Source organism: Callithrix jacchus, chromosome 15 (genome assembly GCF_049354715.1).
Source record: "Callithrix jacchus isolate 240 chromosome 15, calJac240_pri, whole genome shotgun sequence".
Classification (NCBI taxonomy): Eukaryota; Metazoa; Chordata; class Mammalia; order Primates; family Cebidae; genus Callithrix; species Callithrix jacchus.
Genome location: NC_133516.1, coordinates 12,681,344 through 12,707,624, shown reverse-complemented (window position 1 = coordinate 12,707,624; position 26,281 = coordinate 12,681,344). Strand labels below are relative to the sequence as shown.

The following is a 26,281-nucleotide window of genomic DNA, read 5'->3' as shown; positions in this document are numbered from 1 at the left end:
ACAACAGAGTGTGAAGGAGAGTGAGGAGATTATTAGCAATGACCTTTGAGAGTACATCTCCAGGGTATGTGTAGAGCCAGATTTTCAGCATCAAAACCATCAAGTAGGGGGTGGAAGGAAAAAGAACAGAGCCATGAATCAAACGGTAGAGAAAAGGCCTTTTGGGAGGTCATGGTGTGGGAGGGAGTAGGGTTCCGGGTACAATTTATGGATGAAAGAGAGGTGCGCACAGCCATTTCCTTTATAACAGAATTTATAGATTTCCTAGCCTCTAATCAAAAGAAGCAATCAATTTGGGAACATTTTTTCTCTCCTGAAATATGAGAGAGGGGATAAAGACTGAAGTAGGATTGTGAAAAAGGTCAAGAGAGGAAAAAAAAGAACAGCCCAAGTGCAACAGATACTTCACCATGGGATGGTAAAAATGAAGTTATTTCAATAAAACGACTCCTTGGAAGGAGTTCAAAACAGGTTGTCATATGCTTTATGTGGAGTTTAAGCAATATTATAAAATAATTCACGCAAACATGAAATATTTTATTTAGTTAGTTACTTTTTTGAGACAGAGTCGCGCTCTGTTGCCCAGGCTGGAGTGCAGTTGCACAATCTTGGCTCACCGCAACCTTTGCCCCCCGGGTTCAAGTGATTCTCCCACCTCAGCCTCCTGAGCAGCTGGGATTATAGGTTCATGCCACCTTGCCTGGCTAATTTTTATATTTGCAGTAGAGATGGGTTTTCACCATGTTAGCCAGGCTGGTCTGGAACTCTTGCTCTCAAGTGATCCACCCACCTCAGCCTCCCAAAGTGCTGGGATTACAGGCATGAGCAACCACGCCTGGCCTGAAATATTTTGAAGTTGAAATTACAGAGTATTAATAATGATTACGTACTTGGTCCCTCTTAGATGTATTTTTCTTTTGTACTGCTTTATGTTATTACCTGACGGCTGAATGTATTCTGGACATGCATCCAGTAATCTTCAACTGGATCATAACAATATATTGCCTTGGTCAGTCCACCAGCAACGTAGATCAGGTTGTTTAGGGATACGGCTGTTATACACCTCTTGGCAATTGGGATAGCTGCACGAAGTAGCCAAGAATTGGTTTCTGGATCATAAGATTGAACCTAATAACATATAAAAATATATAATTAAAATTTCTAAACAAAAATGGAAACGTACTTAATGAAGAGTCTACCAAATACATACAAACATTATTTAAAATAAAATCCCATTCACTCAGAGAATTAAGAGAGGTTACTCTGATAGTGAAATGTCTGAATTACAAACATTTTCAAATAAAATGCAAACGTATTACTATCAGGTAGAACAGAGTACCAAACACACACAGATTGTTTCTAGAATGAACAGCCACCAGGTTTGTCCTCTAAATGTAACAGTCTCAATTTTTTACAATTGTGTTATGTAGGATAACTATGCCTCAAATCTGAATATAACTTCTTAATGCTTTTAGGGAGCCCTTTCTTCAAAAGAAAACGAGTACATCTCAATTCAGTCAGTATGCTCTGAATTATCACAAATTCTGAATTAATACATTCTAAATAAGTAACATTTGATCACATTATTTTAAACTGAATTTAGAAAAAGAATTAATAGATTGACAATATTCAGTTAACATTCCTAAGCCAGCTAGGCATTAGAGACTTTTGCCAGAATAAACATGGTATTTCCTGAGATGTCAGGATAGCACATATTCTTTGGTCCCAGGAGTCTGATGAACCAGAGCAACTTTGAGCCATCTTCTATTTACACTACAGAGGATTCCTTTTCTTTACTATGTTCTGAAAAATACTTCAAAATAGAAAATGACCCGGTTGAAAGCAGCATATTTATTTACTGTGTCTTATCCTTTGCTAATTCACTTCCCAACTGTGTTTTCTATAGTTTTTAGATTCTGTAGATGAGCAAAGGCTCAGAACAACTTATTTAATATAAAATCTTGGCTGGGCACGGTGGCTCAAGCCTGTAATCCCAGCACTTTGGGAGGCCGAGGCGGGTCGATCACGAGGTCAAGAGATCGGGACCATCCTAGTCACCATGATGAAACCCCGTCTCTATTAAAAATACAAAAAATTAGCTGGGCATGGTGGCACACGCCTGTAATCCCAGCTACTCGGGAGGCTGAGTCAGGAGAATTGCCTGAACCCAGGAGGCAGAGGCTGCGGTGAGCCGAGATCGCGCCATTGCACTCCAGCCTGGGTAACAAGAGCGAAACTCCGTCTCAAAAAAAAAAAAAAAATCTCTACAGATAGTCTCATTTCAAAAAGACTGGATCACATTTGTTAGAGCAAATTGTTAGACATGTAGAGTCTCACTTTAGCAACCCAGAATTCAATGTTTTTCTCCAAAAGCATATAGTACCAGAAAAATTTTAAAAGACCCCACACACGAAGTGACCTGGTTACCTACTTGATGAACCTTCTGTATTTCCCTTCTTATACTTATCATTGGTGTTTTCTTTAAAAGTACATGGCTTACCTTATCAGAACAAGTATTATCATCAGGTCCTCCACCAATCACAAACAGTTTGCCTACACAGCTAGTCACTGCAGGAGAACTCACTGCTTCCTTAAGGGGAGCAACTTCAGTCCATCGATTTGAAAAGGAATCATAACATTCTACGCTGCTAAGTCTGTTTTGCCCATCATAGCCTCCAACAACATATACCTATATGTAAAATACATGAAAAAATCTTAATTATCAAAAGTCTGAATTTTGAAGTAGTTGGTTAAAGAATTAAGGGATCTCTTTTCTTTAAAATGCTTTTGTTAAATATAATTGTAATATATTTAGCTCAGAGTTTCTGGGCCTTTTAAAAAAAATCATCATCCCACTGCCACCATCACAATCCGCCGAGCCTTTTTAATTCCTAATAGTCTTCCCTCAATGAAATTTTAATACCACAGATAAACTGTGTATCTATTTACCTTAATGTATGTATACCTGTGCTTTATACATCAAAGATTTCATGTTTTTTTCACCTTCTAAGAACCAATCTTTGTCCCCTTGGGGTAATATTGCTCACACTGAGAATTGTACAATTTAGCTTAAATAATCACACTTATGGGTAATACAATATTTGATTATTATAAAGTATTAAAGCTGTGAAACGGAAATATTAGGTAAGAATTACTAGACTATGAGAGTGTTGAAGGCGGGCCTTTCAGCCCCTACAGTAGCTAGAAAAGTACCTGACACATAATGAACTCTAAAGTTCACAGAAGTTTTTTTTTTTAAGACAGAGTTTCGCTCTTGTTGCCCAGGCTGGAGTGCAGTGGCATGATCACAGCTCAACACAACCTCCACCTCCCAGGTTTAATAGATTCTCCTGCCTCAGCCTCCCGAGTAGCTGGGATTACAGGCATGCGCCACCATGCCCAGCTAATTTTGCATTTTTAGTAGACACAAGGTTTCTCCATGTTGGTCAGGGTGGCGTCAAACTCCTGACCTCAGGTGATCTACCCGCCTCGGCCTCCTAAAGTGCTGGGATTACAAGTGTGAGCCACTGCGCTGAGCCACAGAGCTTTAATGTACATTTTCTTTTCACAAAAACAATAAAGGTAGGGCAAATTATCATCTTTATATGACAGGTGAACCAATCAGCAAGACATTTATCAAATGGCATATATGCAGAAAATCCATTAAGCATCATGGTTTATATAGGGAACTTTCAACCTAACAAAGCTCTCCAGCGGCTTCACTTCCACATCTCTCTCTCTCTTTTTTTTTAGACGGACTCTCACTCTTTCACCCAGGCTGGAGCGCAGTGGCGCATCTTGGCTCACTACAGCCTCCACCTCCTGAGTTCAGGCAATTCTTCTGCCTCAGCCTTCTGAGTAGCTAGGACTATAGACATGTACCACCACACCCAGCTAATTTTTTTTTTTTTGTATTTTTAATAGAGATAGGGTTTCACCATCTTGGCCAGGCTGGTCTCGAACTCCTGACCTCATGATCCACCTGCCTCAGCCTCCCAAAGTGCTGGGATTACAGGACTGAGCCACTGCGCTCGGCATTCTTTTTCTTTTTTTGGAAACTGGGTCCCATTCTCTTGCCCAGGCTGGAGTGCAATGGCATGATAATGGCTCACCTCAGCCTCCCAAGTAGCTGAAACAACAGGTGTGCATCACCACACCCTACTACTTTATTTTTATTTTTCACAGAGACAGGGTCTCCTCTGTTGTCTGTTGCCCAGGCTGGTCTCAACTCTTGGTCTCAAGCCATTCCCCCACCTTCAAACCATCCTCCTGCCTCATCCTCCCAGTGCTGGGATAACAGGTGTGAGCCATTGTGCCCAGCTCACATTTCTCTTAATGGACTGTCATCATCAACTCTTCCCTCCATAGCTAATTAACTATAGTAAGTCCCACTGAGTCTTCTGACACAGCATCTGTCACATCCACCCCTTCCTTTAAGTTTGCCACAGCCATCATCCACTTCAGGGTTCACAACATTTCATACCTCTCAAATAACCTCCTGGCCTCCACTCTTGCTCTCTCTAAACCACAGATTATTCTTTCTAAAACACTTTATCAGTTCCTCTTTACATTTCAACAATGAATGTCTAAGGGTCAAGGCCAAACTTCATACCTTGTCATTCAAATTTGTCCACAATTTATCTTTCTGTGCACCCCCAAATTTCCACAGTACTCAGTGCCGCTTCCATCATTCATTTCTCATGTTATGTTAAAATAATCTGTTGGTGAGTTTGCGTCCCCAGCACTACGTGGCTCAGACAGGTTAAGTAACTTACAAAAGACCGCACAGCTCTAAGGAGTATGGAACCTATGGCATGAAGTAGCAATTAAGGGCCCGGGCTTTGATAACCAGCTCTGCCGTCCAATGGAAGGGCAATTTCTCTATCCTTCTAGAGACTCACATTTCTTCCTCAATTTTACATATATATATATTTTTTTAAGACAGAGTTTCGCTCTTGTAGCCTAGGCTGGAGTGCAATGGTGTGATCTCGGCTCACTGCAACCTTTACCTCCCAGGTTCAAGCAATTCTCCTGCCTCAGCCTCCCAAGTAGCTGGGATTACAGATACCTGCCACCATGCCTGGCTATATTTCCTAAATTTTAAGATGTAGACAACCATAGTGTCATCACATGGCATAATTTTGAGGATTAAACTTTAATACATACTCCTATATGTATAAATCAAAATACAGTAAAGGCCTCTAGATTAAGAAAAGTCTGAGCTTTTGCCTCTGCTTTATCACTTTTTGTGTGATCTTGGGAAATGACTTGATCTCTTTGGGATTATTTATAAGATGATCCAGTTACATTAAATATTCTCTGTTATTCCATCATCCCTTCCTACTCTAAGATTTTTTTTTTTTTTTTTTTTAAACGGAGTCTCACTCCTTCACCGAGGCTGGAGTGTAGTGGTGTGATCTTGGTTCACTGCAACCTCCAGCTCCCTGGTTCAAGCAATTCCCCCGCTTCAGCTTCCCATGCAGCTGGGAATATAGGCATGCACCACCATGCCCAGCTAATTTTTTTCCTTTTTCATTTTTAGTAGAGATGGGTTTCACCATGTTGGTCAGGCTGGTCTCGAACTCCTGACCTCGTCATCTGCCCTCCCAAAGTCCTGGGATTACAGGCATGAGCCACCACGCCTGGCCTACTCTAAGAGTAGGCTTTTATTTTTTTCTTGAGGATTGCAGCCTATGATACACTTCTAAGTTGCCTTAGGGAGTGCTCCCCTAAGATTCTATATTCTAAACCATCCCAGGTTTCCTTGAGCAGAGTATTTATAAGTTTAAATACATTTTATAAGCTTGAATTGAACCTATATGGCAATTTTAGCAACATGGTTTCCATGAAATGTGTACCCCCATGCCTGGCTAATTTTTTGTATTTGTAGTAGAGACGGGATTTCACCATATTAGCCAGGATGGTCTCCATCTCCTAACCTTGTGATCCACCCTCCTTGGCCTCCTAAAGTGCTGGGATTACAGGTGTGAGCCACTGTGCCTGGACATAACTATAAATTTTTAAGTCAGACAGCATCTCCTTCCAACCACTAGATTATTTTAGCCCCTGTTTTCCAGTAATGTTGTGTCCTTCTTGAGGCACAGCTACAAATACTATATATAATATAGTAGATACTGATAAACCAAATGGTTTTAGAAAAGATTTTATTAATGTTTTATTTCCAGTAAATCTGTTTCAAGGTCCTCATTATTTCATTGGCCTTGTAGAGAGGAGCAGCACACTAGATCCAGTACCTTAGGAATTAACAGCTTTTAAACTGTGTTTTGAGCTGGGCATGGTGGCTCATTCCTGTAATCCCAGTACTTTGGGAGGCTGAGGCAGGAGGACTGCTTGAACCCAGGAGTCTGAGACCAGCCCAGGCAACAAGACAAACATTATCTCCACAAAAAATACAAAAACTAGCTGGGTGTGATGGTGTGCGCCTGTATTCCTAGCTACTCGGGAGGCTACGGTAGAAGGATCACTCGAACCCAGGATGTTGAGGCTGCAGTGAGCCATGATTGTGCTGCTGCACTACAGCCTCAGTAACACAGCAAGACACTATCTCAAAAAATAAAAAATATAAACTCTGTTTTGAGAAGCCCAGTATTCTATGCAGCAGTTCCCAACCTTTCTGGCACCAGGGACCAGTTTCATGGAAGACAATTTTTCCACAGGTCTGGGTTGGGGGCTGGTGCAGGTGGGATGATTTGGGGATGAAACTGTTCCACCTCAGATCATCAGGCATTAGATTCTCATAAGAAGCTGCAACCTAGATATCCCTCATACATGCAGTTCATGCTCCTATGAGAATCTACTGCACACTGATCTGACAGAAGGTGGAGTTGAAGCAGTAAAACTCACTCTGCAATTAGGCTCCTAACAGAACACTGACTAGTACCTATCTGCAGCCCGGGGGGCGGGGGGATTGGAGATGCCTGTTCTGTAGTAGAGAGGTTTGAAGAAATCCCTGTGGGGAAAGAGAGGAAGGAGGACTAATAAGAGGCTGATCAAAAAGGGTTCCTGGTCACCATTTCCATTTCAACAAGAGCTTTGTTTTTTTTTATTGGTGGTACTTAACTGTCTCCATAGGAGGGCCTATGAGACAGCAATCTTTTTTTTTTTTTTTAATTTTTATTTTATTTATTTACTTAATTTTTGAGACAGAGTCTTGCTCTGTTGCCCAGGCTGGAGTGCAGTGGTTCAATCTTGGCTCACTGCCACCTCTGCCTCCCAGGTTCAAGCGATTCTCCTGCCTCAGACCCCCGAGTGCCATCATGCCCGGCTAATTTTCTGTGTTTTAAGTGGAGACGGGTCTCACCGTATTGGCCAGAATGGTCTCAATCTCCTAACCTCATGATCCGCCCACCTGGGCATCTCAAAGTGCTGGGATTACAGGAGTGAGCGAGCGCACCCAGCCCAACAATCTTTTTAGAAGGGAGTGCTAGATCAAAGACATGTGTGAAAGCAAGTATGCTGCTTTTACTTGTTCATTAATTTGAGGTGGTTTTGGAGAAGCAGATGGAGACAGGGGTAGGGAGAAACGAAAGACTCCAAGATAATCTTTGGTATAACTGCTGTATTTTCATCTGTTATGTAATACATTTTTATATAAGATATGACTTTTTAAAAGATAGTATACAGGTTGAACTTTCCAAATCTTAAAATCTGAAATCCAAAATGCTCCAAATCTGAAACTTTACAAGTGAAGACATGAATGCTCAAAGGAAGTGCTCAATGGAACAATTCAAATTTTGGATTTTTTGATTTGGGATGCTCAACTAATACAATGAAAATACTCCAAAATATTTGGCACATTTTGCAGTGGCTCACACCTGTAATCCCAGCACTTTGGGAGGCTGAGGCAGGCAGACCACTTGAGCCCAGGAGTTCAACACCAGCCTGGGCAATAGGGAGAAATCCCATCTCTACAAAAAATACTAAATTAGCCACGTGTGGTAGTGTGCACCTGTGGCCATGGGTACTTGGAAGGCTGATGTAGGATAGTTTGGGTCCAGGAGGTCAAGGCTGCATTGAGTAGTGATGGCATCCCTATCTTCTAGCCAGGGCAACAGAATGAGAACCTGTCTTTAAAAAATAAAAATAAAAAATAAAATCAGAAACACTTTTGGTCCCAAGCATTTTGGAAACTCCACCTGCAGTTGCTTTTAAAGTTTGGAAACTGCTAGGGGTGGTGGCTCATGCCTATAATCCCAGCACTCTGGGAGGCTGAGCGAGGAGGATCACTTGAGCTCAAGAGTTGGAGACCAGCCTGGCCAACATGGTGAAACCCGATCTCTACTAAAAATACAAAAATATAGGCATGGTGGTGCGCACCTGTAATCCCAGCTACTCAAGTGTCTGAGGCAGGAGAACAGCTTGAACCCAGGAGGCAGAGGTTGCAGTGAACTGAGATGATGCCACTGCATTCCAGCCTGGGTGACAGAGTGAGAGACCCTGTTTCAAAAAGAAAAAAAAAAGTTTGATTCTCAGGTTCCTAAGGACAGTAAGTGGTTCAGAACCCAAATAATGTATTGTTTATAATAATCAATAGCTGCAGTCAAGAACAGTTTTCTTTAAAAATGTTAGTGAGTTTATCTATTTATTTAAAATAAAAAAGAGAAAGTAACATCACTTTGGACAAATATATCTCTGCCTGACTGGCAAAATTAAAAAGAAAACAAACTGCTTGGCTTAGAAGTTGGTCTGTCTGTATCTGATGTAACTCCTTTATTTTCCAATGCTTCTTAGGCATTTGGACTCCAACGGTGCATGAGAAGACAAATGTGCTGCACTGTCATGAATTCCAAATTAGGAGAACAAAATATCCATTCAAAAGTACAGTGTCATATTGTTTATCTCTTTGGTTTATCTATTGAGGTTAGAAATGGAAGGAAATATAATTTGAATCCAAAATACCCAGAGGGAGAGTAAAATAAAAAATTCAGCTGTGGTATTTACTTTGGAAATGTACCAGCAATAGTAATAAAAAGTGGTTTCTCTTACTTTACCAAGGAGGACAGCCATTTTGTGACGCCATCTGCCTTTATTGAGAGAGGCAACTCTGATCCAAATATTTAACTGTGAGTTATAAATCCAGACATCACGGCTATTGATTCTTCCACCTTTAAATGCAAAACAATGCACACACAACAACTTATCACGATATGGCTGTCACCAAGAGATCTATGCCACCAAGGCATAGGTAAAGATAACATGGCATTCATCTAATTCAAGAATTTGAGAATTCAGCTCAACAAGTAAAACAAAAACCTCTTGAAGTTTAATGGAAATAATTCTACAGAATAAATTTAAACTTTGCAATTGTTATCTTCGTAAGTGATAATTATAGATCCAAAATAATAAAATACAGGATGTAAATTTTACAAACATAAAAGATTGTTAATTTAAGAGTAAGACATCAGAAGCACCCAAATAATGCTATTATTCTAAAAGTATTTTTTAAAAATCACCCATTTTCAAAAAGCATATTATTGTAAAGTATGTATTATCGGCATGTATAATATATATAATAATCTGCAGAGCTGATAAAATTATTTTACCAATTAATAGACTTCCCACCATAGATACTATAGTTATACTCTGTATAAGTCTGTCATTTTATTGTCTGTCTAATTTTAAAGGTAACATATGACATAAAAAAAGTTCAAGTTAAGAATTTTAAAGCAAATCTTATTTCATAAACTTTGGGCAGAATTTCAGAAAACATGGGTGAATTAGAGATGCTTAATTCTATGAATACTTCTGATTTTGCAAAGTAAAGAGATAAAGTTTAAAAAATTATAGCATATTTTACATACATTTCAGAGCATTTAAAATATTACATGATTAAAAGCATTTTCTGGTGGATCTTTTGTAAATCATTCTATGTCATCTTGTACCTGTTTTTTTTTATTTTTTGAGACAGTCTCTCGCTCTGTCACCAGGCTGGAGTGCAGTGGCCCAATCTCGGCTAACTGCAACCTCCACCTCCTGGGTTCAAGCGATTCTCTTGTCTCAGCCTCTCAAGTAGCTGGGACTATAAGCACCCCTCACCATACCCGGCTAATTTTTGTATTTTTTAGTAGATCTGGGGTTTCATCATGTTGGCCAGGATGGTCTCCATCTCCTGACCTGGTGATCAGCCCGCCTTGGCCTCCCAAAGTGCTGGGATTACAGGCATGAGCCACCGTGCCCAGACTTGTACCTGTTTTTAAGAGCAAAAAGTCATTCTTGGTTTTATTTGTTGTAAACTGATCTCCCTAAAGTGCAAGTATTCACATTTCACTATTTTAAGACACTGTCATTGTTTAAAATTACAAAGCTGTGTCCAAATTAAAAGTAGCTACTGTAATAATTCTGTATTTACCTGAAACGAGAATGTCATTCCTTAGAGCACAGACTGCATACTCTGATTTGGTAAATTCTGGAAGCTTAGCCAAAGACTTCCATTCTCCTGTTACAGGATCATAGCACTCAGTGTATGGAAGATTAAATCCTCCAACTCGCTCACATCCTCCAACGACAACTATTACCTCAGAATAGCCAGTGGACCTAAAATAATAATTATTAGAGTACAGAAATAATATTACATTAAAATACACTCAAGATTTCTTCTTAAAACTCTAAAATCAAACCATATAATACTATAAACAGTGAAGTTTCTTCTCTGTGCATGTGCCAAACAGTACAGACTGGAAATTACTTACTTTGAGAACTTTTACAGGGGATGTAGTGATATCACTGTTCCCCAGAAAATTTCTGTTGGTATTTTTTCTATTGGTTTTGACCTGAAAACTGTAAAGCAGTCCAAAGACCCTATGTAACCCAATGAGAGCCCTGGTAATATTAAGGGTGACCTTCAGATGCAGTTTTGCAGTGATTCAGGTATGCATAACCATACAAGGTAAATTAATGTATTTTTTCTAAATGTAGGAAAATGATGCTTTTTCATCTGCTTGCAAGTTCTAAAAAAACTAATTCATAGTATAATCCAAGAATCCTTTAAAGAAATATGTATATGTACTTGTTCAGAAATTAATTTTTAAAATACCAAGTCAAGTAAATTAAGGTAATCCAACTCAAAATGTTGGACAATCACTAAAGGCTAACAGAGCTTATAACAAAGAATGTTAAAGGAGAAAATCAAGATGAAAAATTGTACATTAAGTATGTTCAATACTATCTAAAAAATGTGTCTATAAAGAATATACCAAAATGTTAAAGATAGTTGTCTCTGAATTGTGTGGCTCCCCCATTTCTATCACTTCCAACCCAATAATAAGCCTGAGCTATTTTTAGAATGCAAAACAGCTTTTAACACCACTAAAAGAATTCTAATGTTTATGTTAATCACTGGCTTCTCTGATTTTGTAGTTCAAATTTAAAATAGAGACAGGAATAACCAAAAGCTTATCCACCATTTATTTTATTTTATTTTTTGAGACGGAGTTTCGCTCTTGTTACCCAGGCTGGAGTGCAATGGTGCAATCTCGGCTCACTGCAACCTCCGCCTCCTGGGTTCAGGCAATTCTCCTGCCTCAGCCTCCTGAGTAGCTGGGACTACAGGCACGCGCCACTATGCCCAGCTAATTTTTTTTTTTTTTTGTATTTTTAGTAGAGATGGGGTTTCACCATGTTGACCAGGATGGTCTCAATCTCCTGACCTCATGATCCACCCGCCTCAGCCTGCGAAAGTGCTGGGATTACAGGCTTGAGCCACCGCGCCTGGCCCACGATTTTTTTTGGTTCACAAAGTTCAACTGATAGTTTAAGAATTTTAAAATTCTTTAGCTTTTATATTTTTCACAAACATAATCTAAATATTTTATAGTTACATTTTATGGTTGCTACAAGTCAAGTCTCACAAAGAAAAACACCAATGATCCTTCTCCTCTTACTTAAATATAGAGGGGAAAAAACCCCACAACAGAACAGTGATTTGTAATTTTAGCCTGTGTGCTGTTATGCAATTACAGTAGGAAAAACAAGCAATATTGGCCATGTCTCCTTTAACAGAGCTATTTTAGCTACATTTACCCAGAGCTATGTCAACTAACTGAATCGTTTACCTATTCTACAGCAGGCATACTTTTTCTATTATAAAAACGGAAATACATTTGGGAGAAAAGAATGTGCTCCATACATGCAATAAAAACTACTTTTAGGAATCCAGGAAAGTATATAACTTTTACCTAGTATTTAGTAAAACATTAACAGAAGGACCTAAATGTTATCAGTAATATTGACTATTTTCTAAGTAATTCCAAAATAAAAATATTAAAAATAAAGAGAGCACAGCACTAGATACTTTACTAGTATAACTACTGACTTATCATTTCTTTCCATAGAACTATCATTTCTTAAGACACACTTAAAATCTAACACAAATCCTCAAAAAAAGTGGTATTCCTCAAAGTCTTACTTTTTGATCAATCAAAACAGTCACTGAAGTTGAATCGCTTCTAATTGTCCTAACATAAAATTCAGAGTAATGATTATATATCGTAGGATTCTGTTTTATACTTTCCCTTTGCTTGAACTTGCTTGCCTTTTTCAAGGCTTCTTAGCCCAATAGACCTAGATTATCTGTTTTTGTACTTTGAAACAGAAAGGGAAAACAGCACGAAAAGCTAACGGCTAAGACATTTAGTCCCAATAAATAAAGGGTAATTTCAATGTCTACTAGAACGTGCATTTACCTGAAAGAATTAGCAAGCTAGCAGTTTTGCCTGTTTAAATATCCTATTTGCAACCAAATGGCTTTTAGCTTAATTAGATATATCTGATCATTAGAGACTATTAACCCAATAAAAGCATTATTTCTCGAGCTTGGAGAAATACTTATCTCAGGTAAAGAGCTGATGGCCTTAAAGGAAATAGGTTACTCCAGCTGATAATGGCAAGTAAAACAAAATGGCAGGCAAGATGTTAGTGTAGCATAAATAAAACGCTGGATACCCATGTAATCTATTTCTAGAGTGAATGTCATGTCACTCTATTTCATTAATTCCTTTTTTTTTTTTTAATAGAGACAGGGTCTTACTCTGTTGCCAAGGCTGGAGTGCAGTGGCAAGATCGTGGCTCACTGCAACTCCAACTCTTGACTGAAGTGATTCTCTCACCTCAGCCTCACAAGTCGTTAGGACTATAGGCGCATGCCACCACATCCAGTGAATTAAATTTTTTTTTTTTTGTAGATACAGGGTCTCACAATGTTGCCCAGGCTGGTCTCAAACTGATGCGCTCAAGCCATTCTCCTGCCTTGGCCTTACAAAGCACGAAGATTACAGGCATCAGTCACCATGCCCAGCTTCATTAATTCTTTAGGAAATCTGATTTTCTGCTATGATGCAATAATAATTATTTGTCACGTTAGTATTAATTCTCACCATTTCCTTCTATTAAAGTGTGATGACCAAATTATCCTTTTTACAATGGCAATATATTTTTTTAAAGATCACCTTCTTTTATCATTAGAGAAAATATCAAATTAAAAGTTCATAGTCTTTTATTTATGTTAAAGATAAAATAATTATAAATCCACAGGACAGGGCTGGGCACAGTGGCTGACACCTGTAATCCCAGCACTTTGGAGGCTGAGGTGGGCAGATCATGAGGTCAAGAGTTCAAGACCAGCCTGGCCAACCTGGTGAACCGTTGTCTCTACTAAGAATACAAAAATTAGCCCAGCATGGTGGTGGGCGCCTCTAATCACAGCTAGTTGGGAGGCTGAGGCAGGAGAATTGCTTGAACCCAGGAGGTGGAGTTGCAGTGAACTGAGATTGCACCACTGCATTCCAACCTGGGTGACAGAGCAAGACTCCATCTAGAAAAAAAGTCCACAGGATTTTCTAAACCAAATTTTAAAATATAATAATTATTGAATTTAGTTTAAAAATCTCAAAAGGTGAAATCAAGGAATTGCTGGCTGAAATAACAGACCTACTGTTAATATTAATATACTAATATTAATATGTTAATATTAATGCCAAATATGCTAGACATGTGGATAGCCACAAAAAGAAAAACAGGGTTGAAAAGTGATCCTGGCTAATAAGAACATCTGAATATATATGTTTTTAAACATATTCAAAAGGAAAGGAAGTGTTTCATGTAGCAAGAAATTGGAAAGGAGAAGGGAGAGATATTAGTGATACAGTCTGTTCACCATTCTAAAACCCAGAAATACCTGAAAATGAAACCATCAAACCAAAATAATGAACTAAAATAGACATGAGACTTTAAGCCTTAAAGAGACAGAATGGTTCTCTAGTCTGTAAGATATGCCAGTTACCAAACACAATGTATTAATTTAGTTAAAGAAGAAATTTTATATCAAAAGAAGGGATTGGTCAGCTGCAGAAGCAATAAATAAATGAAGAAATCAATCAAAGAGTAGACGATAACCATAGAGGCAAACATTTGCTGTGCCCATTCATGTTATTATCTAAGGGAGAGACAATCTAAGCTAGGCTACCTTGAATATTATTGGTTTTTTGCCAGAAGTATTTTCATGGTGGGTGAGACTTCCTCAAGCTATACTAGCTGAGGGACTTCAGTTCTAAAGGTCTATAAACTCTGTTTGAATTTCATGCTTGCCAAAGGACCTTTGAAAACTTTGGCTTCCCATGTAGTGACCTGTCCATAGTAAGAGAAGATTACTGGGAAGATTGACTTAAAATATGTAGCGTGCTTGTTAATTCCATTTCTTACTGCAAACAGATATATACAGACTAGGAGATGAGTTAATGGGTCTATCATACTTAATGTTAAATCTGCCTCTAATAATCTGATCTAGTCTTACCGTATAAAAAGAAAAAGTTCCTGAGCCTAGAGGAATTACCAGATCATGATGAATTCACCAATATAAGTGACCCCATTAGATGCTTATACCAGCCACAAGCCTTCGTTCGAGCTTTTAAACTTGGTGAGGACACAGGTATCAATTTGTGTGGTAAGGCTTCCACCTGAAGCTGCAGTGGGTGGGACTGCTTCTATAAGAAAATGGCTGTAGTGACCAAAAGACTCAAATGCCAACTTTTCAAATCAGCAATTATCTAAGAATGTATCATCAGAAACTAATCATAGACATGCTGAAATATGTAGCCACAAAGATGCGCGTCTTACTTAATGGTAAAAAGTTAAAAACAAATGTTGGAGAGGGTGGGTTACAGAATATTGTAGTAGACTTCGTTTCACGGAAAGACATTTACTACATAGTAGCAACCGGTAAAAAGTCTATATAGATTACGACCCTGTAAATAAAATAATAAATTCATATAGAAAAAAAGAGAGAATATACTTTGGTAGGCTAAAACAGGAGGAGGATCGCTTGAGCCAAAGGGTTGAGACCAGCCTGAGCAAGAGTGAGATCCTGTCTCTATAAAAAAAATACAAAAATTAGTCAGGCATGGTGGTGTGTGCCTATAGACCCGCTTACTCAGGAGGCTGGGGTGGAAAAATGCTTGAGCCAGGGAGGTCTAAGCTGCAACCAGCCATGATCGCGCCACTGCAGTCTAGCCTGGGTAACAGACGGAGACCCTGTCTCAACAAAAAGAAGAGAAACGCCAAAGGTTTACAACGTTACCTCTTCAAGGTGAAAATAAGGGTAATATTTTTTGCTTCTTCCATTCTCTAAATTTTCTCCAATTAATATATAAATTGCTCCTTCCCACCCTCCCACAAGTTCAGAAAGAATAAAAGAAAAAAAACACACACATCTTAGTATTAGCGGTTACTACTGGGCATCTAGGTTGACTAGCACGGGATGGGATTTTCAATGATCACATTTCTGCTACATGATTCTGCTCCGATAACAATAGGTAAATATCAAGAAAATGTTGTCTGGCTAAGTTAGAGATTGTGTCTCCCCAAGGGAAAGAGAGATTCCTTCTCTCTGGCTGCCTGAACTTGTAATACGTCAACCCCAAACCCATGAGTGACCATACTCTGCCAGACATGGGAGAGAATGGCATAGACACCCAGAGAAAGGCAGAGGCAAGAGGTAGAGAGAAGGCCCGGCTTGGTTTCCGATGGCATTTTAGTCGCCTGTCCTAATTTTCTTTGAGGTTCTATTGAATTTTTGCTCTTAGGTTCTGCAAGACACTGATTCTTGAATCTTTTTTGTTGTTGTTTTTGAGATGGAGTCTCACTCTGTTGCCCAGGCTGGAGTGCAGTGGCACGATCTTGCAATCTCCGCCTCCAGGGTTCAAGCCATTCTCCTCCTCAGCCTCCAGAGCAGCTGGGATTAGAGGCATAAGCCACCACGCCCAGCTAATTTTTGTATTTTTAGCAGAGACAGGGTTTCACCATGTCAGCCAGGCTGGATCGAACTCCTGACCTCAAGTGATCCACCCACCTCAGCCTCCCAAAGTGCTGGGATTACAGGTGTGAGCCACCATACCCAGCCTTCGGTATCCTTTTGATAAATTTCCCTTTTATGTTTGAGCTAGTGAGTTTGTTTCTATTTGCAATCAGAATTTGGATACGTTAGAGTTCAATGGATTGCAGATAAAACCAACAACCTACAAATGGCTTTCTAACTCAGGAAAAGATACTGAATCTTCTACACTTAAAAAAAAAAAATGCACACAGCCGGGCACAGTGGCTCATGCCTGTAATCCCAGCACTTTGGGAGGCTGAGGCGGGTGGATCACGAGGTCAAGAGATCGAGACCATCCTGGTTAACATGGTGAAACCCCGTCTCTACTAAAAATGCAAAAAATTAGCTGGGCACTGTGGCGCGTGCCTGTAATCCCAGCTACTCAGGAGGCTGAGGCAGGAGAATTGCCTGAACCCAGGAGGCGGAGGTTGCAGTGAGCCGAGATCACGCCATTGCACTCCAGCCTGGGTAACAAGAGTGAAATTCCGTCTCAAAAAAAAAAAAAAAAAATGCACACTTTGGGAGACCAAGGTGGGAGGATCACTTGAGCCCAGGAGTTTGAGACCAGCATGAGCAACAAAGTGAGACCCTGTCTCTATAAAACATAAATAATAATTAGCATGGTGATCCACACCTGTAGTTCTGGCTACTCAGAAGGCTGAGGCAGGTAGGTTGCTGGAGTCTGAGAGATCGAGGCTACAGTGAGCTACAATTGCTTCACTACACTCTAGCTTGGATGACCAGAGTGAGAACCTGATAAAAAAAAAAACAAGAAGAAAAAAAGAAAGAAAGAAAGAGAGAAAGAAAGAAAGAAAAAAAGAGAGAACAAAAGCGAGAAGGAAAGGAAGGTGGGTGAAAATTATGAGATACCCCCACTTTGACTTTCCAGAGTAGCAAAGATTTACAAAAACTAATGTAAACAAACTACATTGGCAAAGAAGTGCAGAAATAGGCACTTTCATATTTTTGTTGAAGTATAAATTGAAAAGCAATTTTTATAATACCTGTAGAGCTTAAAAATGCACATATCCTATGACTGAGCAGTTCTACTTCTAGTAATTCAAACTATAACAGTATATGTATGCAAAGACAATGTACAAGAACATTCACTGAGTATCATTTGCAATGGCAAAAAAAGTGAATTAGAAGCAACTTCTAAGTATCCATAAGGAGATGGATTAAAGAAATTATGGTAATCCATAAATAGGACACTATGTAGCTCTTTCAAAAGAACAAGTTTGAAATTTTCCATAATAGTATTAATAATGAGATCTCTATGTGATGATATAGAACAATTTCCAAGATATTTTTAAGTAGGAAATGCAAGGCGCAGAAATGTGAGTGCTGCACCCTGCTATCTGTGTAAAAGAAGGGAGGCATACACACACAACTATACAAAGAATATTTCTTTTTTTTTTTTTGAAATGGAGTCTTGCTCTGTCGTCCAGGCTGGAGGGCAATGGTGTGATCTCAGCTCACTGCAACCTGTGTCCTGGGTTCAAGTGATTCTCCAGTCTCAGCCTCAGCCTCAGCCTCTCCAGGTGCCCTCTACCACGCCCAGCTAATTTTTGTATTTTGGTAGAGATGGGGTTTCACCATGTTGGCTAGGCTGGTCTCGAACTCCTGACCTAATGATCTGCCTACCTCAGCCTCCCAAAGGGCTGGGATTACAGGCGTAAGCCACCACATCAGACCAAAACACTATTTCTTAAGAAAAGAATATATTTAGAATTCCCTTGGTCTTCTCATTTGTTTTCAACAGGAACTTGAGCCTTGCCCTCATTATAGCAATTAGATTTCTAGATTCATTATACAGTAACTGATTATCAGGTAAGAGATATTAGAAAATATTAGAAGAGACAAGTACTTAATTAATGGCTGATTCCAACCTCAAAATGATGAACTTATTAAGTCTTAGCTGTCTCTATTGCTCAGTGGAGTTTGGCAAAGGGCATCAGTTTTTTTATAGACATGAACAACTTGCCGTGTGGTCAATATATCAGAAGACACTTGCCCAGTTTAATACCATCCATGTTTCCTCTTGGGAACCTCATTTTGTAGGCAGTCCAGGCCTACAAAAATGGAAAACTAGCAACTACCAGGGGAAACGACTCTTTCCAGGGAATAATTATGGTAGGTAGTAACGACGTGGATCAAGACAGGATGCAAAAGCAGCAGCATCAGAACCACACTGCCAAGCAATCGTGAGTTTAAAAGTCTGGTATTTAGGCTGGTATGGGAAATACGGAAATCAGTATTTAGAGAAAAGCAGGGGCAAGAAACAGTAATTAGGTATACTAGAGATCAGAATCAGATTGTTAAATAATAGTCAGGAATGTGAAACATCAGTCAGAGGCTGTAAATATCATAGTTGATTCATGAGTTGGGATGAGGGTGGGGTGGAGAGGCCCATCACAAGCAGAAAAGTAAGTTCTTTTTCTCCAGATGAACAGTGCTGAAGCCTAGCACTCGGCATACTGAGAAGGTACATAAAAGTAACTCAAAGATTTATTAGATGAAATTTAAGACCTGCTTAAGTTAGCTACCATATCAATTCTCTATAGAGTTCAAAAGTACTCCTGAGCCCAAACATGCATATAAGTATTAATATGAACTCTTTTTACCTCAAATGTTTTCCACACTAAGATTAAATTTTTGACCTAGAAACAAGTTTCCAAATCATGCTGGGGATTCAGGAAGAGGGCCGAAGGAAGAAAGGAGGAAAGAGAGGAAATTAAGAATGCTAAGGGCAGCTTGGCATAGTGACTCATGCACTATGTGCAATCCTAGCACTTTGGGAAGCTGAAGTGGGAGGATATCTTGAGCCCAGGAGTCAGGGACCAGCCTGAGCAACATGGGAAACCCCATTTCTACAAAAAATAAGCTGGGGATGGTGATGCATGCCTGTAGTCCCAGATACTTGGGAGGCTGAGGTGGGAATATCACCTGAGCATAGGAAGTGGAGGTTGCAGTGAGCCATGATGGTGCCACCACACTCCAGTCTGGGTGACAGAGTGAGACCCTGTCTTAGGAAAAAAAAAAAAAATGCTAAGGGTACTCTGAATAAAGGCAGAGGATGTAGTGCAGTCTTATATAGTATCATTATTTTTGAAGAATGTCTATTTTAAAATTTTTAATTAATATATTTTTTTTGAGTCAGGGTATTGCTCTGCTGCCCAGGCTAGAATGCAGTGGCCTACTCACTGTAACCTCAAAATCCTAGGCTCAAGTGATTCTCCTGCCTCAGCCTCCCAAGTAGTTGGGACTACAGGTGCATGCCACAATGCCTGGCTAATTTTTTTTCTGTATTAACAGAGATTCAGTATGTTGCCCAGGCTGGTCTTGAATTTCTGGGCTCAAGTAATCCTCTTGCCTCAGACTCCCAAAGTGCTTGATTACACAGGTGTGAGCCACTGCGCCTGGCCTACAACCATTGTTTCTATGCTTTACTCCTTCTGTGAATAGTCTCTACTATTTTTTCCATACACCTAAGGCTTTACAACTGGCAGAGCAGATTATCAAAGCTTTCATGCTCTTAAATTGGCCTATGTCCTCTTTCTGGGAAAATACCACCACAGTTTTTAATATGAGTTTTTGGGTTTTCTCTGTCATCTAAGAGACATGTGGGTATACAGGGAGAATTTCTATTATGGGTTGAGCTCTGGACAATACTTGGCACAGAACAGATATTAAAGGATCAGTGGCTGATATGGAGAGTATAACTTAACTGTACATTGGAGGGATTAGACTGCCAGCACCCTAAACCAGAGTTCATCTCTCCATCAGTAATGGTGGGACACCCAGATACTCTGTGACTCCTAATATGATGCAATGTAATATACACATTACATTAGGATTAATCCTAGCTATAAATATTTAATTTACAGCCAGGCACGGTGGCTCAAGCCTGTAATCCCAGCACTTTGGGAGGCTGAGGTGGGTGGATCACAAGGTCAAGAGATCGAGACCATCCTGGCCAACATGGTGAAACCCCGTCTCTACAAAAAATACAAAAAATTAGCTGGGCATGGTGGCGCGTGCCTGTAATCCCAGCTACTGAGGAGGCTGAGGCAGGAGAATTGCCTGAACCCAGGAGGCGGAGGTTGCGGTGAGCCGAGATCGCGCCATTGCACTCCAGCCTGGGTAACAAGAGCAAAACTCTGTCTCAAAAAAAAAAAAATTTAACTTATATTCATCAAACTGAAGCTCATGGAGCCAACTTCCAGTTTGCAGGAAATGCAGCTAAATGATGCCAGAAGGAAGCAATGAGACTGATCCAAAAGGTAGAATATTTTTCTGGATAATTTCCCCATTGACAAATCAGAATCATGAAAAAGAAACTGTTTTGAAGTAAAAGAGAATTTCATAGAAATAACCAGATATAATGAGTAATCCCAGACTGGATCCAGGCCTATTAAAGAGCAGTTTGGAAGACTGGGGGAGTCTGAAAATGGATTGGGTATTAGATGAGATGAATTATCATTAAGTGTGCTAATGTTATTTTGCCTATTATTTTAAAAAGATGCACAGTCAAGTAAAAAACAAGTAAAAATTTAAAAAGAAGTGTACACATACAATCAAAAATAAATAAAACATATGAAATTTGAACAAGAAATATGAATGAATGAAAGAGAAAATTCTGGGCTGGTTTGATAGTCAACAGCATGCATGGTAATTCAAACCATGAAAATAGATGAGATAAGGTCACCTAGGCAAGTACATAAGGGAAGACAAAGAGATGCGAATCATGCAGATAGTATTTCAGACTAGATGTAGGAGTAAGAACAATTAAGTTGAAAAAGAGTAACTGGAGAAATAGGAGGACCATGAGGGGAATGGTATTCCAGAAGCCAATGGAGGTACTTCAAGATGGAAAAGGCAATTAATAACATCAAATTCGAAAGAGCTCGAGCTGGGTAAAGACTGAAGAGAGGCCAGCAAATAACAAACAGAAGGTCAGTGATGACCTGAGTGAGAGGAGTTTCAGTAGAGGTGACTGGAGCAGAAGTCAGAGGAATGAACTACTGTTGAAGAAATGGAGACATCACTCCTCTTTCAAAGTTTAGAGTTTCTCAGAAAGATGAGAACCAGTACAAAAAATATACATTGTTCAGATAATGAAATTCCTAGTGATTAATGCTAACATGCAGTAACAGATAAGTGAAAGACAGATGTAAGGGACAGAAGGTGATGGCAGAGTTATAAAATAAAGGATCCCTCTTGCAATCCCCACATAAAATAAATATCTGCTCTTATATTTTTAAGTCTGCAAATTCAGTAAACTATAGTTTGATTTTTATACCTGTCTCCTAAAGAAAGGTGATACTGCAATTTATAAACAGATGTTTCACTGTGGAAATAGATTTGTTCCCTGAAAAACTGGGTATAAAATACATTTTTGGAAATCAAATAATTCAGTAAATTAGGACAAGTGTCTCTTTAAAGGAGTGATGGATTCCTTAGGCTGCAATCTGATTGCATTCAGGTTATGTCTTTACAAAGATTAGTAAGAAATAACTTATCTTGATTTTACAACATATAACCCTTGGTTCCTACTCTGTAGGCTGGGTATTACTAGCCCCATCTGACCTCAGACCACTCTGTCTGCTACAGGGGCATTTGTCTTGGAAAAAGGAGTGATTTTTCCTTTAGAGGGATACTGTGTGTCCACAAAGTTCTTGAAGAGCTAATAATCACACAGCTCTGAAGCTGTTTAGTTTTCTTTATTAAGCTCAGCTCAGGGTCTTAACGATCCTTAAAGAAAAGAAAAAAACTTAAAATCAGTATACTTATAGATTGAGATTTTATGTTTTCTGTCCTTTGTTAAAAGACTAGAAATAAAAAGTTTTACACACTTATTTCTTTTAAAACAATTAATTTTAACTAAAGTCAACTAACTTTGAAGAAAAGAAGTCCTCTTACCTTTACAAATAAATATTATGCTTTTTGTAATAATAGTTCTCCAATAGTATATCTAATTTATAGAAAGTTCAGATTTTCAGGTACTGGAGTTTTCTTAAAGTGGGGCAGGCCTACATTATACTGTATAAATAATAATAGCTAAAAATAATAATAGCTAATAATCATTAAGCACTTTCAATGTGCCAAGCATTATGCTGGGTAAGAAAATCACATTTAACAGTTTCAGTGGCAAAATCTGTGATGTAAATAGTTTATCATCATTCTAATTTTACGTATGAGAAAATATATTAAGTCTTGCTATATTCAAACTAGTATAAATTTTAAAAACAAGCTATCTCACAATATGCTGAATTTTAATCATATTCCAAAACAATGGTAGTCAAAATTTAAGGTAAAAATGTGGTTTCTGAGCTATGCTATAGTAAATTTACAGAAAATAATGGAGATGGCTTAATAATAAACCAATAAACTAATAAAAATACTAATTTCACAACAATGTAAATATACTCAACATTAGTGAACTGTATAATTAAAAATGATTAAGACAGTAAAGTTGGTTATTTTTTTACCACAATTAAAAAAAAATCAACACCATCATTACCTTTGTTAGAAAAATATTAAAAGGACAATTTACTGTAATATTTCTCAACAGGCGTTTTTTGCTTATTCACAATAAAGTACAATTAACAGTATTCCTTCCACTATTAAGGCATGGAGATTATTTTTCTATAGCTTAGGAATTAAAATCTATAGGTATTTTATAGAAATAATATATTGTAAGAAAACACCAATATACTAGAGTATTTAACTGCATTCTACCCGCTAAACACATTTTCCAAATTCTCTATAATGATAATTTTCACATTCAGAAAAAATATTTTAAAATTGAGATTGACATTAAATATAGTAACTGTGGCAATTAAATAAGATTTGAGGCCTGGATTTTACATCTGAGAATTCACTCAATGTATACCAGCTCATTTACTTCACCTCTCTATTTCATGCTTCTGTGTTAGGACAAAGGTCAGTCTACAGATGTGCAAATAGGTTTTTTTTGGGGGGGACAGACTTTCACCCTATTGCCCAGGCTGGAAAGTAGTAAGAGCATGGCTCATAGCAGCCTCAAACTCCTGGGCTCAAGCAATCCTCCCACCTCAGCCTCCTGAGTAACTGGGACTACAGGTGCGTGCCACCATGTCTGGCTAATTGTTTTTAGTAGAGATAAGGTCTTGCTATGGTGTCCAGGCTGGTCTTGAACTCCTGAGCTCAAGCACTCCACCACTTTGGCCTCCCAAAGTACTGGGATTACAGGTGTGAGCCCCTGTGCCCAGGAGCAAATTGATTTTTTAAGTAGAGGCAGTCCAAGAGAGCCTACTAAAGTGTTAGCTAACCTGTATCCAAAGACTCTTTGGAAAGAAAAGTGAAATGGTTTGGGGTGCTACAAAAGTTAAGAGAAATTCGTAGAAACATGTTGAGATATGCACAGTTGCAAAGACCCTTTGCTACACTGTTTGATAGCACAGAATGACAATAACAAAAAATGCTACTGTCGAATCTAGAATTCACTAGAAGAGATTTACACAATAAAAAATAAATCTAAAATTATATAAAGCCACAGGTAGACAGTGCGTACTATACTGCGATTGCATTCAGGAGGTTTAAAGATATATTTAAAACTTTTGCTAATAATATTTGAAAATATATCTCACCTGCGTGGCCTCGTCCTTGGGGACATCATTTCATTCCCAAGTATGTGGTACCGCCTTGCTTCATGCAACAACTGATAACACTCGGGAGAATTCTGGATCAATTGGTCCACTTCAACTGTTTGAACAAAGTAGTTGGGATGCAGCAGAGGGAGTCTCACATGTGTCAGGAGCTCATGTAACAGTGGTCTTCTCAGATCAACGGCACGATAGACCCAACGCATGACGGCTTCAAAAACCATCTCCTCTTTACCAATAACAAGTTCATCACTACAAATATAATCAATAAGTTCATCTTTGTCAAGCTCAAGAAATTCTTCATGCTGGGACACATCCTCAAAAGTCTGTAATGCGAAAGTTTTGCATTTTGTGAAGAGTGTTTTGAGTGAATGGGTATCAGCAAAGCGCTGGATTCCTAAGCAATTACAAGGATCAAGTTGCTCCTCTAAAAACTTGGCACATGCATCACGGAGAACACTAATCTGAAAGAGGCTCGATGTCTCAAAGAGATATTGTACATTCTCTGTAGTGATCTTCACTTTTCCAGTATAAACATACTGCAAAAAACATTCCATAGCTTCAGCTAAAATACCATTGATCTCAACCAACATTTCTCGGCTTTCCCTGTGGTCGTTACAAAACATAGCTCTGAAGTAGCTACTACAAGCTGAGAGCACAGCTCTATGGCAAGGAAACTCTTTTCCTTCCACACAAATGATAACATCTGTGAATAAGCGGCTATCTCGAAATTCATTAAATATCTGGAGTATGTTTTCAGCATGGGACGATCCTGAAGAGAAGTCAAAAAACTCATGACCTGTCAAAGATTTGGGGTCCATTTCAAAAACTTTACGCTTCGTTGCTGGGGAATCACGCACCCCAAGATCCTCTCTGTTTAGTCTGCGTCCCAATATTAGTACCATTGTTACATCAGGTGACTATATGATTGTTGAGAAATGACTGTTAGGGATCTTCTTTATATGGCTAAAAGTAAAAAAAAAGGAAAACATTTCTATGTGCAAAAAATTCAGTATTCAAAATGCATAATTTCATCTTGATAGAAACACTACAACAAAATCACATAATCAATATATTTCACATAGGGTACAAGCACTATCTCATGTTAATAAAAACTGACAAAAATTTGCATTTGGACAACTAGAACATTAGGGGTAACTTGCAATAGTACTCCTTAAGCTCCCCTTTTTAGCTGAAAGGATACTATGTACTTAGTGGGTTACTAATAACCTTCTGTTTCCTCCCGTTTACAGAGCTGAGTTTCACACTATGGACTGCAGAATTCAGTCAGAATGGTGTAGGACAGAATTTGACTACAGTTAGAATTCTAACATAGTCATCTTTCTTTTTAAAATCTTTTTTTTATTTTTGAGACAGGGTCTCACTCTGTCACCAAGGTTGGAGTAAAGCGACATGATCATAGCTCACTGTTACCTCAAACTCCTAGGCTCAAGTGATCTTCCTGTCTCAGCTATGAAAAGCTGTGAACAGCTGTGACTATGTGTGCGTACCATCATGCCTGGCTATTTTTTTTTACTTTTTTGTAGAGATGGGATCTTGAACTCCTAGTCTCAAGGGATTCTCTCACCTTAGCCTCTCAAAGTACTGAGATTACAGGCATGAGCCATCATGGCTGGCCAAATAATTATTATCTTAATAAAGAATTCCTAGAGAGAAATTTAGCTGTATCTACCAATAGTCTTTAAAGATACGTATATTGTTTGACCAGCAAGTCCATTTTTTTTTTTTGCACTCTCTCCTAAGGAAATAATCAGAATTATGTGGCAAGGTTGATCTATACAGATGCCCAATGTTGTATTAAATAGAAAATACTCAAAACAACCTAAATGCCCTATAGGAGGGGACTGGTTAAACCACAGTACATCTTCTGGATTGAACACATTTTATGCAGTCATTAAAAATTATATAGATTATTTAATGACACAGGGAAGTAGTAACCACACAGTAAGTAAAAAAGCAGATGACAAAACATATGCCAATAGAAAAAAATAATGTATCAGTGAATCTAGGGATAAGATGTACATATGCCAAAATGTTAAGTGATTTATTTATCTTCATTTTCCATCCAAATTTCTATTGTAAAATGTAGTATCCATTTAAAAAGTGTTCATGCATGTTATCTAGGTCTCGTTCCCTTTCACATCCCAAAACCGCCTCAGAAATTACTAACAGCAAGTAATTGATGAATAGAGGCCCTCAGCTATAGCTATCAATTCTCTCTCTTTCTCTC

General features: G+C 38.7%; 1 protein-coding gene across 5 annotated transcripts in view; it reads right to left on the bottom strand.

The window, feature by feature from the left end:
- The window catches only part of KLHL24 (kelch like family member 24), a 50,055-nt gene that overhangs the window by 11,762 nt on the left and 12,012 nt on the right, over positions 1–26,281 (bottom strand). For 3 of the 5 annotated variants that reach the window (XM_035275074.3, XM_008981303.5, XM_008981305.5), the window contains 5 exons: positions 24,016–24,996; positions 10,370–10,554; positions 9,007–9,125; positions 2,501–2,689; positions 940–1,128 (listed from right to left, as the gene is read on the bottom strand). In XM_035275074.3, coding sequence (XP_035130965.1) covers positions 940–1,128; positions 2,501–2,689; positions 9,007–9,125; positions 10,370–10,554; positions 24,016–24,935 — 1,602 coding nt within the window. In that variant the 5' untranslated portion in view covers positions 24,936–24,996. The remainder of the gene's footprint in view (positions 1–939; positions 1,129–2,500; positions 2,690–9,006; positions 9,126–10,369; positions 10,555–24,015; positions 24,997–26,281) is intronic. The other 2 variants (XM_035275073.3, XM_035275075.3) reach the window with 1 other exon arrangement.